Source organism: Ziziphus jujuba, chromosome 1 (genome assembly GCF_031755915.1).
Source record: "Ziziphus jujuba cultivar Dongzao chromosome 1, ASM3175591v1".
Classification (NCBI taxonomy): domain Eukaryota; kingdom Viridiplantae; phylum Streptophyta; class Magnoliopsida; order Rosales; family Rhamnaceae; genus Ziziphus; species Ziziphus jujuba.
In genome coordinates this window covers 38,761,678-38,775,670 of record NC_083379.1, presented here as the reverse complement: position 1 = coordinate 38,775,670, position 13,993 = coordinate 38,761,678, and the positions used below count along the sequence as shown (strand labels likewise).

At 30.0% G+C, this 13,993-nt stretch overlaps 2 protein-coding genes across 2 annotated transcripts in view; one reads left to right on the top strand and one right to left on the bottom strand.

Annotated features, from left to right (window-relative positions):
• LOC107432545 (uncharacterized) overlaps positions 1–13,993 on the top strand; it is a 75,086-nt gene that overhangs the window by 57,648 nt on the left and 3,445 nt on the right. The window lies entirely within an intron of this gene.
• On the bottom strand, positions 507–2,479 carry LOC107432518 (probable F-box protein At4g22030). Its single transcript, XM_016043672.4, has one exon. It carries the CDS (start codon positions 2,066–2,068, stop codon positions 776–778), a length of 1,293 nt encoding a protein of 430 aa, XP_015899158.3. The 5' UTR covers positions 2,069–2,479; the 3' UTR covers positions 507–775.

Here is a 13,993-nt window from a genome sequence, read left to right as displayed (position 1 = left end):
GCCTATACATATATTTTTATTCTCGTTTTGAAGTCGCATATTATTTTATTTTTGACTTTCCCACATTTAAAGAAATGAAATTTAATTACTTAGGTGCCATTTGTTGACTATGTTGATTTTTAATTTAATTTTTTATTTTTCTCTGTCTAACGTGTAATTTGTTTGTATCAAATATTTGTTAGTAGTAATTAGAATTGCTAGGTTTCTAAGTTAATTATATAAAACTAAGTAAAAAGCAAAAAATCAAATTGATACAACTTCAAATTGTGTTAATTAATTTTTGTTTTTTTGTTTTTTTGTTTTTTTTTTTGTTTTTTAATTTATAGTTGTTTAAAATATCTAACAAACTATGGCCAGACATACATAAATTACACACAACTAGATAGGGAAAAAAGGAAAAAAAAGAAAAAAAAAAAGTCAAATTAAAACCAACCATGTTATTTTATTTTTTCTCCCTTTCCTCTATTGCTTTCTTGTAACTGAACGTAGAAAGTATTTGACTAATTGCTATAAGCTCTGCCAGTATAAACAGGTACGCTTGATTATGCCCAATATCTCTTCAAAATGGCTTTCATAAATATTTCATTACCTCCATTATTGCAGAAAACTGATATCATTTTCTATATTGAACCACATTAGTTCAAATACATGAAAATTGAATATTTTCAATCTGATGAACTTATCATTACAAATCTACAAACTGAATAAATACATGTATAGTCAGTCTCGTATAAGATTTTTTTCAACAAAAGAAAAACATTAAAAAGATTTTGATTTAAAAAAGCTTGCTTGCATATTCTTCTTTGGCTTTCTGAATTCTTGAAGACAATGATGAAGCACTAGCAAGGTCTCTGAGTTCAGACAAACTCCTACCTAGCTGAAGTGCCACTTTAACTTCAAACAATTCTCCATTCTCTCTCTTATCAACCTCTCCTTCTTTCAAATTTGAATCTATAATTTCTTCCATATGTTTATAAAAACCAGCAGAGCTCCTATACATCTCAAACACCATCCCAATTTGTCCACCATGCTCCAAACTGTTAACCACTGTTGCCAAAGCTCCAAAAACCACACCAAAAAAGGTACCCCATGAACCAAAACCGGGCAATCCCATGAAAACAGAGCCAACTGCAGCAAAGCCAGTGAGCAAAGGACCAGAGAAAGCAAGAACTTTGCTAACCTTCAATGCCATTTTGCTTAGCCTCACATACTCTTCAGAGTCTTTTCTCCTCACAACTCCAACAATCTCTTTCATTTCTTCTTCAAGTTTCTCATTCCACCCATTTTCACCTACCTTCGAATCTTCAATTTCATGTTCAGGCTTTTCTTTTGGCCACCACACAGCAGGCTTTACAATTGAAGGATATTTATCCAGCATAGCTCCAAGCAAGGGAAGTGGATATGCCTTATCCAAAGCCAAAACTTTCTGCATCAAATCGTTTACGTCGTTGGAATTCGGGATTCGAAGAGCCAGAGTTGTTCTGATTTCTTCATAGATCTGCTTGAACAGTCTTGAAGCATTCCTTTGTTCTTCTGCTAGTTGAGAAGGCTGAATTTTATTCATCACGAGCAGAATCAACGTTGCAGCCATGTAGAGGAGACCTGAAGAGAGCTTTAAAGCCAAAAGGGTTGCTCCAAATGATCCATTAAGAGCTCCAAGGCCAGCCATGATTGATGCAGTGACTGTCATTCCATTGACAGAGTTTAGAAGCAAGCCGTTCCAGTTATCGCGCTGAGCACCGATGTTTTTGTGCATTTCTATTCTGTCTGCTACAATTTCCAATATGGCATATAATTCTTGCACCACCTCAGGATTGGAATTCGCTTGATAATTAGTAGTGAACGTATTTCTAGTTTTGTTTACAATCTTAGGCTTGGTATGTATATCATGAGTTGAAGCTGTTGTTAAGTTTGGTAATTGTCTACTGCCAACTACTTCATTATTATTGAAGATGTTGGGAACAGAGACTTTAGATGATTGGAGTTTTGGGTGATGGAGAGTGTATTTGATTTTTCTCAAGGAAGAAGAAGATGATGAAGAGCAAAAAGAAGCTTGAAGGGTGGCCATGGATATAGATATTTCTTTGCGTTAAGGTTTATTAATCTTTTCTCTCTCTTTTTTTTTTTTTTTGGGGCTTGGTTTAAGAATTGAAGACCTTGAAGATGTGTATGAAGTGGGATAGAGTTTGATACAGAGATATATATAGGAGGAAATATGGTCGGAAGTACGGGGCTAGTGAGTACGTGTGGGTGTTTACCATGGTGTTCCAACGTTTTTTCATGGATTTCATGGGTCAAACTAATCCATCCGAGTCTCTTTTGCTTTAACATATACAGAAAAATTTCTCTTTGACTTTTCACGTTTGACCATCTTAATTCTCAGCATGTTGGTCGGTATTTAAGTTCTAAATTTGAAATTATTATTATTATTTTTTTTGACTGATTACATGCCTCCAGGCACCTCTTGTCCTTCAGTAGGTTCAAATCTAATGTAAAAAATATAGATGAGATTGTTATTACCAAGTGAGCGATCACATTTGTATTTAAATTCTAAGTTTGAAATTATTATTATTATTTTTTTCTAAATGCATTTGGGCAATTTTATATAGAGTCTTGCTATAGTGGGCCGGTGCCTGTCTTTTTCGAAGATAAAAATGTAAATAGTTTAGGTACCCACCCCAATAGCAGTTTTTAGCAAAATCCATTTATGTATATTCTGCACGTATAAATCTCGTAACTACTCAGTATATAAGAAAGGGATAAAATCAAATCAATAGTTTTTGACATTGTATACTCTCTCAGTTTCTCGCTATAAGGAAGCTTTCCACATAAAAATGATTTTTAATAAATGATTTTGATTTTTAAATTTATTCAATCTAATGGTGAAATTATTATTATTTTTTTAAAAAATTGAAATTCTTATACTTATATGCACATGCTCTTTTATTCTAAGTAAAAACTAAATAACATTTAATTTTCTATATACTTGAATCTCTACTCACATTTTTCTATGTGTATTTATTTATTTGTTTTATTCATAAAAGAACAATCTCCAAATTCCAAATATGTTTATTTCTACTTAACCTTTGGGCAATTTCAATTTACTAGAATCAAGCGATAAAGTTTACGAATATTACAAACACATGAATATCCAAAAAAAAAAAAAAATGTTACAAACACATGAAGACCAATATGATTAATTTTTCATTGATGGATGATTATGGTGATGATTAATTATTGGTTTCGGTGGCTGCCGTTGATGACAATTCGGGTTTCTTTCATTTTTGATTTGATGGTTATGAGTTTTCTTAAAAGGATGAAGCTATGATAAGTTCAATTTTCTTTAAATTTGGAGAATTGAAATTATTCAGAAACTTCTAAAAAGAATTATTATTGGAGATGTATAGAAATTCTTTTTTTTTTTAACCTAAAATAAAAGGATGTTTGGTTATAAGTATAACCATTGAAAAGGTTTTAAAGAAAACAAATTTCTATCATTAGATTAGATAAATTTAAAATTAGGATCATTTGTCGAAAATTTTTGTATGGAAAATGTTACCCCTCTATGTAATATACTTTGCCTATTTTAGTCAAGTAAAAGAAAAACGTATTGATTAAATTTTCATCCTTTATTTAGAAATTTTATTCTCATCTTTATATTGAAATTTTTTTTTTCTAAATATAAATAAAGGATGAAAATTAAAATTATCTTTTATTTAAAATGTAAGACAAATAAAATAAAACATTATATCAGTTTTCAACTTATTTAACAAATATGCAATCTAAAGCAACTAATAAAAATAAAAGAGACTCTGTCCCTTTATAATAACATCGAAATCAACTCTAGGTTAGCTAATAACAATAATATATAATACATTCTAAATAAACCATCTAAGTTAGCTAATAATATCATCAATATCATTTACCATTTTTCAATATCTCAGTCAAATTGTAAATCATTATTTTAATGTGAAACTAATTTAATTTTTAAAAAATACATTTATAGAAATTCATGGTCCCGTATTATGTCTCTTTTTCTTTTTCATTTAAAAAAAAGTCATTTTAAACTTTTTTTTTTCTCCAAAAAAAAAAAAAGAAAAAGAAAATATTAAGATCCAAACTAATCTATGCTTTTAATCTCCACTCTCTTCTATCTTTCTTTGCTTTGTTTCTTCTTTCTTTCTCTATCTCTTTTTCTGGGGACTAGTAAATAGCTTAAGAAATTATTTTGCGCTATTTTTGTTATGGTATTAATAATAAATATTTTTGAAAAACTTGGGTCGGGTGGGCTTGATCCCCCCTTGCCCTAAGGGAGCTACGTGGTCTGATAAGCCACATCTGACCTGGTACTAATTAAGTTCAAGTAGCTCCAGTCCAATATCTGTGTTCTGATAAACATATCAATGCATACGGAGGCGTTGACAATTTATCAATTCCTCCTTAAATAGTTAGAGTCATTCATATAGCTACACAAATTATTGAACTTAATTACTGATAGGTTTGTTTGAACCACTACAGCAATACATATGTTTTAGGAAAGTTGTAGTAATATTAATTTATGTTTATAATTGAGAAGATTTTAGAATTTAGATGTTATCACGCTGTATATGCAATTATATATGCACTTGAATCTAATGCTGCTTCAACATTTTTGTCAGTGAAAATTTTATACTTTATACTAATTAAAAATTGCATATTATAATATCAAACTTGGCTCACCCAATACTGTTTTAATTTTCTGTTGGAATAGTTCAAACTTCAAAGGAATATGAGACATAACCTTATAATATGGTCTACTATATCTGCGGAGTTCAAAGGTACGGAGTTGGTATATTTTCATGAAAAAATATAGTAGTTGAACTTGAAGACTAACAATTCTCGGTTATTAGTTAATTTGCATTAGTAATGTGAGGGTCTCATAGTGACTTGTAACAGAACTTTAAGGTCTTGATTGGTGTTTATATATATGATCAAATTAGACTTTATTTCGGATATGAATAGATTAATTGGACTGTCCAAGACTGGACACAGAGAAAAACATTTTGGAGACTGAATCCGATCAGGCAGTCTCTGTTTTAGAGGTGCTGCAGAAGTGGGAATTAAGCTCCTTTGGTTCTGTAAACTGGTCGGAAAAATTATTGGAGCTTTTCCCCTGTGCTTGTGATTAAGTGAAGAATGAAGGATTGGTGTCCAAGAAATGGTTGAATATATATCTCCATATTTAAAGGTATGAATGTATCACTATACTATACATTTTAAGCTATATTTACTAGAAGTAGTGCAATTTTGTCCAAAACAAAGAGAAACATGGTTAACGACAGAGTAGGCCTTTAGATATCTCTTAACATTTTGAACAATAGGAATATTTATTTTTAAAAATAATATAAATGAATCGTTTAAATAATATATTAATTACAACTAATTTTTTTTATAACAAAAATCAATATAAATATTAAATTAAACAAAACAACAATAATTTATTAATTACTTTTCAAATATATATTTTTAATTATTAATATTTTAATTGATTTGATTTGTATCGATTTCATGAATTTTAGTTTTTTGAAATAGATCTGATAAGTGTTTTTAAATTTTTAAAATTGCGATCCAATTACTATGAAATAACCGATCCAAGTAAATTGGATTATATATGATAGGTTAGTTTAGATAGTTAATCGATTTAATTGCACACCTAGTTCATAAAATTTTTCTCTTAACTATAAAAAGTTTTATATATCTTTTTCTATTCCCACAAGTATTTCTCTCACCCACATATATTTTTTCAATTACATATAACTAACGTACTACAATTTTTGTATTTTTTTATAAACATTTTTTTTTTTTATTCCTTACTCATTTCTGCCTTTTCATTTTCCAATTTTTTGACATTTATATTTAATTAAAGCAAGCTTCGGGAGAGAGTATGAAATAGCAGTGACGATTGGAAGATACATTACAGGTAATATCCTTATTTGGTTAAAACATTGATATCTACAAACTACATTAGTAATTTAGTTCCTTTTTTTTTTTCTTTTGTGGGTAATAACATTAGTAACGTAGCTAGTATTAGAATGTTGAAGCTGCAGATTTCATTACCATACACCAATGGGTTTGTTAAGTGTTTCTGTTTATATATGTTCCGTTTTTAGATGGATTTTGTAAAGGATGAAAATAAAATGCATACATATATATATATATATATATATATATATATATATAGAACCAAATAGTAATAATTAATTTCTCATTATTTATCTTTTTCATCATGTGTTTTTTAGATAGTAATGTTAATTAGTATAATTGTTCCATAGATATATGAAATTCATTATGTCCAAAGCATGGTACTCGAACTTCTATTCTTCAGTGTTTAAGAACCTAATTACTAATTTTATATTTAGAAATTTGTTGCTGTCTTGCCGAGAATTTATAATTAGAAATTTGGATTCATAATTAGCAGATGAATTTAATTGTTACCATTTATTAACTTTTTATTTTTTATTTTTTTTAATTCTTTCTCTCTTTCTATATGTATCTCTAATATTATTGCAAGGTGGGTGTTGCTAGCAGTCCACTTTTCATTTTTATGTTTTTTTTCTCCTGCATGATTCTATTTTGGTGAAATTCCTGCATGATTCAGAAGTGTCATGTTTGCCAGGGAAAGGCAGAGTGGCAGACAAAAGATAACTTCATTTCTCTCTCTCTCTCTCATTTTTCTCATTCAAACCCTAGCCTATCTCTCTCTACCGGGGATTTTTCTCAATCAATCAAATCAAATCAAAGAATCTATATCTAGCCTAGCCTACCTTGCCCTAGACCTCTTCTCTCTCTCATTGTTTATATTAATCTGAAGCCGCTTTCCTCTCGATTTCTCCCATGTTTGATTTCGTCGTTCCTTCCCAAATCCAATCCTCGCAATATATAGCCCTCCAATGCCTAGGCCATTCCCTCAAGGTCAGTTTAGTGGTATGTTTCCTTTTCTTTCAAATTTTTTAATAATAAAAAAGTTCGTGTACTTATTTATTTATCTGCAGCGGGACCAGGAGCTTAGGCTTCAGAGGAATGAAATGAGGGAGCGATTGAGAAATGCATTTTGTTTGTTTTTGTTTTTGTTTTTCTCTTGTTTATTTCTGCAACGTCCTGTTTCCACTTCTTTTCTCTCTCTCTCTCTCCCTCTCTCTCTCTCTCTCTCTCTCTCTTTTGGGACAATATCCTTTTTGGTGAAAGTTTTGGGTCAATATCCTCTTTCCAATTAAATTGTGGTTTTATATAATACTATGTATACACGGATTTTTAGCCCCAAAAAAAAAAAAGAAAAAAAATATATACATGGATGGACCACTTTAAAAGTTTTTTTTTATTTTTTTATTTTTTGCATTTTTGGTAAAAACGTTCAAAGTGACATCTTTTTACATATGCCACCTCTGTACATATATCTGTATACATATATATATATATATTGACCTAACTTATATTAACTAAATAAACTACTTTAGGGATATTTAAAAAAAAAAAAAACTCAAATATTTTTGTCATAAAGTTGAAGCATGAACCACTTTATAATTAATTGTATCATAAAATAATCACAACCCCACTTTATCTGATATAATGTATGTGTTTACTATTAAGTACTCTAATATACTTGATGATATTTCTGAATTAGTGAACTAATTTTGTTTATTCAAAAAAAAAAAAAAAATCAAAACTACTCTAGTACAAATTATATGTTACCTACAGACGTGCATGGAATTATATAATTACCCATCGATATAGTGAGACAGATACTTTAAAACTTAAGAAATCTCTAGACAAACCTTCATCACTACCGCCTGGTTTTTTTAATGCAAATGGTACCATTATAATTATCTTTCTTTGACTTGCTCAGAATCCCACCAAATTAAGGGATCCTCGAAACAAGTCCCCTTGATCAACTTAAAATTAATTTTAAACCAGTCTTATTGACAATTTCTTATGGTCCCCATCAATATGATTTGTACTGTCACAGAGATTGTAAGCTGTTTTTGTTGAGAGAATTTGAAGGGTGGATGTTGGCTGATTATTGCCGGACCACTCTCAACCTTTTCTTCTTTATATTATTTCTCGCTTGTTTTAGATTAAGATTCATTAAGATATCAATGTAATTATAAAGAGAATATGCATAATCCTTTGAATGATTCCCCCGTTATTGTTCATAATTATTGGGGACAACTGTTAAAGCAGTTTAACATTAACAAACAAAAAGAAAAAAAAAAAAAAAGAAAAAGAAAAAGACTCTTACATGTTCATAGAAGATCTTACATGTGTTTGGCTATTGTTTTTCTATAAATAATTTTCTTTTTTCTTTTCTAGAATTTCTATAAATAATTTCCATTAAAAAATGAAAAAAGACAAAACCAAACAAATAAAAATACATTTTCAAGTATTTTGAGAATAAGTACTTATTAGCTGTAGGCCCTTAATTTCTTAAAACAATAAAAAAAATATATATATTTTTTTTAAATATCTTTGTAACACATTTAAAATATTTTTTGAAATATTTTCATTAGGATATCAAGTTTCAGGCAATTTGAATGTAGTCTTGCTTTTTAGAAGAGAATTTTCCTAAACTTTTAATCCTAATTTTTTCCAGCTAAAAAAATTAAAAAAAAAAAAACTCATGGATTTTGTGTGTGTGTGTGTGTGTGTAAGACCAAGTTTGTGACATTTTATTGTAACTAATAAAGGAAGATAGAAAAAACAAAAATAAAGTAAGATAGCAGAATACTATTCTTCTTCTTCTTCTTCTTTTTTCTCTCTCTCTTTTTTTTTTTTTTTCCTCAAAAAGTTAAGATATGACTTAATCCAAGGAACAATACAATTTTTTCTAGGTTGAACAGTCCTAATGGGACAGTAATAAAGATACTGTATTTTCAAAGCTGTATTCATTATCTTAATTAATGAAAGACTTGGTGGTATTTTTGGACTCTCTCTCTCTCTCTCTCTCTCTCTCTCTCTCGTTTCTTTACTTTCTTTCATTTTTGTGATTTTCTCTCTAGTAGTAAGCGTGAAGAGTTAAGGCTTATTTATAAGGAGGTAAGTATTCAAAATCACATATATTCTTAGCTCCATGTTTGATAATAAAAAGGGACATTTCTTCCAGTATCGTATTTTTTCCCTCGCATGTGTGTTTCCACTTGCATGCACTTCTTAATATCCTCAACGCCTAATTTGGTATGCAGTCAAGAATGGCGTTGGTTATAAATCCTTGTAGCATGTCGCCGTTCTACTTTTTCTTTGTATGGGGTGTTTGTGTGCGTTGTTTTTGGGTGGCGGGGGGTGGTGGGTGGGTGATGAATATGTAACATAGCATGTTAACTAAAAGTCTGCTCTTTTATATGCAGTTTTAGGTCTGTGAGCATTCTGTTGATGACATTTTCCTCATGTTTGATGCTTTTATGTCTCGAGATTGAACTTTATCACAGCATAATAGAAAAATAAGATTTCAATGAGGAAAAGGAAGCCATGAAAGCGCATAGAGCTGCCCAAGAGGGAAGTGAGAATGATACTGATGTAGCTGAAGGCAGTGAGGTTTCATCAGCACTCATAGAGAGGGCAAGCAATTTAAATCCCAATATTTTGATGACAATGCTACTAACAAATTATGCATTTGAAGTGAAGACTGTGTGTTCTGGCATATGCTAGTTTTGTAAAGCCGATGATGATAGATATGTACAATTAGGGGACTTCTTGTTTGGGCTTCGTGATACTTCGTTAATTAAAATTCCGATATTAAATTTACAGCTTAGATTGAAATAATCAATAATGGAAGATTGTTATGCATTTTCTGAAATTTGCTGAATGCCTTGTTTTAGTTTAAAACTAGGAAGATACATTCCTATATTCCCATATGTTGATAGTGATTTATTTAAGTATTGTTTATTAATGTGTTCAATTTTTGTTTTTGGGTATTTTGGTTTTTACGAAATTGTTGTTTAATAGTGTGTATTTTATTTATTTTAAAAGTTTATTAATAACAATTAGACATCCTGACAGATTCAAATCCAATAAAATAAAATAAAAAAAATACATCAATTCGTCTCTCCATTTTTCTGTGAAAGGGAGTACAAATAGTCATTTATTTATATACAATAGTTAGACATCTTGATTAATTAAAAGGAAAAAAAAAAAAAACACAACTTAAAATCGTTTTTATTTTTTCCTTTCTTCATATTTATATTTAATTAATATGTCTAATAAACTTTAACTATTATTAACCAATACCAATAAACGATTAAAATAAAAAAAAGCAACTCCACACAATTTAGAAGGGCCAAAAAAAAAAAAAAAAAACTGAACAAGCCTTATTTGTTTACTTTTTCTTTTGGCAGTCGGAAGCATAATTGTCTCTAATAAATACAAAAATTTCATATTGGTGGTGAAAACATTTTTCACCCCTAAAATATACAAAATATATCAGCAGGACACAGAAATATATTCCACAGATTGGGGATTAGTTACTAATTAGACAATGCATTGCTAGAAATCCTATTCTATCTACAGCCTCTTTAATCAGAGCTTCCATCTTCATCTACTGCTTCTTTTATCTCAAACCTATTACGGCTGCACACTGTTCACAAAACTAACTATCAGTAACACAAAATAAATACAGGTCGGGGACACAGAATTTACAATAATAAAGGAAAGGAAAAACTATCATTTACTGTAGAAGAGGTCTTGTGACCTATGTAAACAGGACTCCTAGTAAAGCCAATATAAAATATTAAGTTACACAAAACAACAATAATTTATTTTTCCCTTTTCAAATATATATTTTTAGTTATTTATAATTTTAATCGATTTGGTTTGTATCAATTTCATATACATATATGTATATTTTTTATTTTGAAATGGATCTGACAAATGATTTAAAATCAATGCTATTTAATTATTATAAAATAACATATCTAGGCAAGTTGAATTAAATTGGATTGGTTGGTTTGGATAGTTAATCGATTTTTTTGCACACCTAATTGATAAAACAATTTTATATATATATTTTTTCCCATAAGTATTTCACTTCTACGTATTTTTTTTCAATTATATATAATGTAACTCACTACAATTTTTGTATTTTTTTAAACATTTTTTCTTTAATCCTTACCAATTTCTGCCTTTTCATTATCCAATTTTTTGACATCTATATTTAATAATTTTTATTATGAAACTATTATAAAATCCTAATTCGTATCTTTTGATTTTTATAGCTCACAATTATGGATAATGTTTTTTTTTTATCTGACGAAATCAATGTAAGTACTATAAAAGGAAAAAAAATGAATATATATATATATATATCATTAAATCCTAAAATGGTTGAGTTGTGGCTTGCGAGTAACAATTTCAAAAGCATCTACTCGATCGGCACAACGAATTAATTAGTAGAGCAAGCTTCATGAGAAATAGTAGGACATAGTGGTGAAGATTGGAACAGTTACAGGTAAGTTCCCCTTATCTGGTCAAAACATTGATATTTATAAGCTAATTTATTTACTAGGAGAGATAAAAAGAAATTTTATAATTCTCTCTCTTTCTATATATCTGTAATAATATTATTCTTATTATTATTTTTCTCCTGCATGATTCTATTTTAGTAAAATTGCTGCATGATTCAGAATTGTTGTATGACTTTTGCGAGACAAAGGCAGACAAAAGATATCTTCAATTTTTTATTTTTGGTAAAGCAAAAGAAATCTTTTTTACTTATATTAAAACAAATGATATCTTGAACTAGAAAAAAGCAAAAAGTATAGCAATATTTTTTCACTTTCTCACTCACTCTCTCTCTCTCTCTCTCTTTTTCATTTAAAATGTCTGTATCCATTTTTCATGTAGGCCGTATACCCATTTTTTCTCAATCAAGTTTCTTTCACTCTCTCACACTCTCTCGTTTTCTCTCTTTTCATTTAAAATCTCTGTATCCCCTTTTCATGTAGGCCTTATACCCTTCTGTCTCAATCAATCTCCCTCTAACCTAGCTTTTCTTCTTCCTCATCGTTGCCCTAGTCCTCTTTTCACTCTCTCACACTCTCTCGTTTTCTCTCTTTTCATTTAAAATCTCTGTATCCCCTTTTCAAGTAGGCCTTATACCCTTCTGTCTCAATCAATCTCCCTCTAACCTAGCTTTTCTTCTTCCTCGTCGTTGCCCTAGTCCTCTTTTCACTCTCTCACACTCTCTCGTTTTCTCTCTTTTCATTTAAAATCTCTGTATCCCCTTTTCATGTAGGCCTTATACCCTTCTGTCTCAATCAATCTCCCTCTAGCCTAGCTTTTCTTCTTCCACATTGTTGCCCTAGTCCTCTTTTCACTCTCTCACACTTTCTCGTTTTCTCTCTTTTCATTTAAAATCTCTGTATCCCCTTTTCATGTAGGCCTTATACCCTTCTGTCTCAATCAATCTCCCTCTAGCCTAGCTTTTCTTCTTCCTCATCGTTGCCCTAGTCCTCTTTTCTCTCTCTCATATATATATATATATATATATATATTGTTATTCTCAAGTATGGCTGTGACTCGTAAAAGAGCAGGAATTAAGCTGCGTAGACGTAAAATCATATGTCTACCACTTAGAAATAGAGGGAGAAAAAGTGAAGCAATTGCCAGAGATAGACAAGCTATGGAGGATTCATATTACGCTTGTCAAACCGAGGTCCAAAATGTGAAGACCATAAGAAATTCTATTTTCACAGGATTTTTTATGAGTCAAGGTTTGTTGATTACACTGGTACGTGCTTTAAATTCCTATGCAGCTAGTAGTGATTTGATAGATATAGTGATGTGGATATGCGGAATCATTATAGTACTGGTCCACGGCTATCTCATAGATAACTCGATAACTTTTGTTAGACTTTCTAAGTTACAGTATCGAATATATGATAGCTATAGGAAAAGATTTCGTTTTGGGAATTTACCATGCCCTCTAGGGAGGTTTGGGAGGAACGTCAGATTAAATGAAAAATGGATACAGTTCGAAATATTTCTTAGGATTTTGGAATTCTTTGTGATTTTATTGTTGCAATTTTTCATATTTCTGATGTGTGTTGAGATCTTATTAAATAACATCACATCTGAAACGAGTTCCTCACCAATGCCCTCACCTAAGCGCTCATCATCCGTTCCCAGTCCTCCCGGTACCCCCCCAATGCCGAGGCCATTCCCCCCATACCACGAGGTCAGTTTTACTGGGTTCTGTTTTTTCTTTTTTCCTTTTTTTTTTTTTTTTAATAAAAACAGTCATGTATTTATTTATTTATTAATGTAATATTTATTTTCACACTCTCATCAGTACCATTGACCTGTCATATCGGCATACAACTGCGGGGCTAGGGCTTCAGAGGGATGAAATTAAGGATGGAGGGATAGAGCAAGAGTCGGAGAAAAGCATTCTGTATTTTTTTTTTTTTTTTTTCGTTTTGTTTTGTCTTAACTGCAACGTCCTGTTTCCACTTTTTCTTTGTATTTTGGGACAGTATTCTTTTTGATGGAAGTTTTGGGACAGTATCCTGTTTCCAATTTAAATTGTGTTTTTATATAATTTGGATGCATCGACGAGCAATTTTTGCAGTTTTTTTTTTTTTTTTTTTTTGGGTCTTTGGTAAAAAGGTTGAAAGTTACACCTCACTACATATGCTAACTCTATATCTATATGTATTTATATTGATCTATGTATTAACTAAATAAACTACTTTATATTACCAAAAAATATATATATATCTTTTTTTCTCACAATTCTGATATATATCCATATATACATTGTTTATTATAAAGTTGAAGCATGAAGAACTTTATAATTAACTGTATCGTAAAATAATCACAACCCGCTTTATCTGATATAATGTATATGTTTAATTAAATATTGCAATATAACTTGATGATATTTCTGGATTAATGAACTAACTTTGTTTCTTCAAAATAATAATAATAATAATAACAATAACAACAACTACTGCTCCAATATAAATTA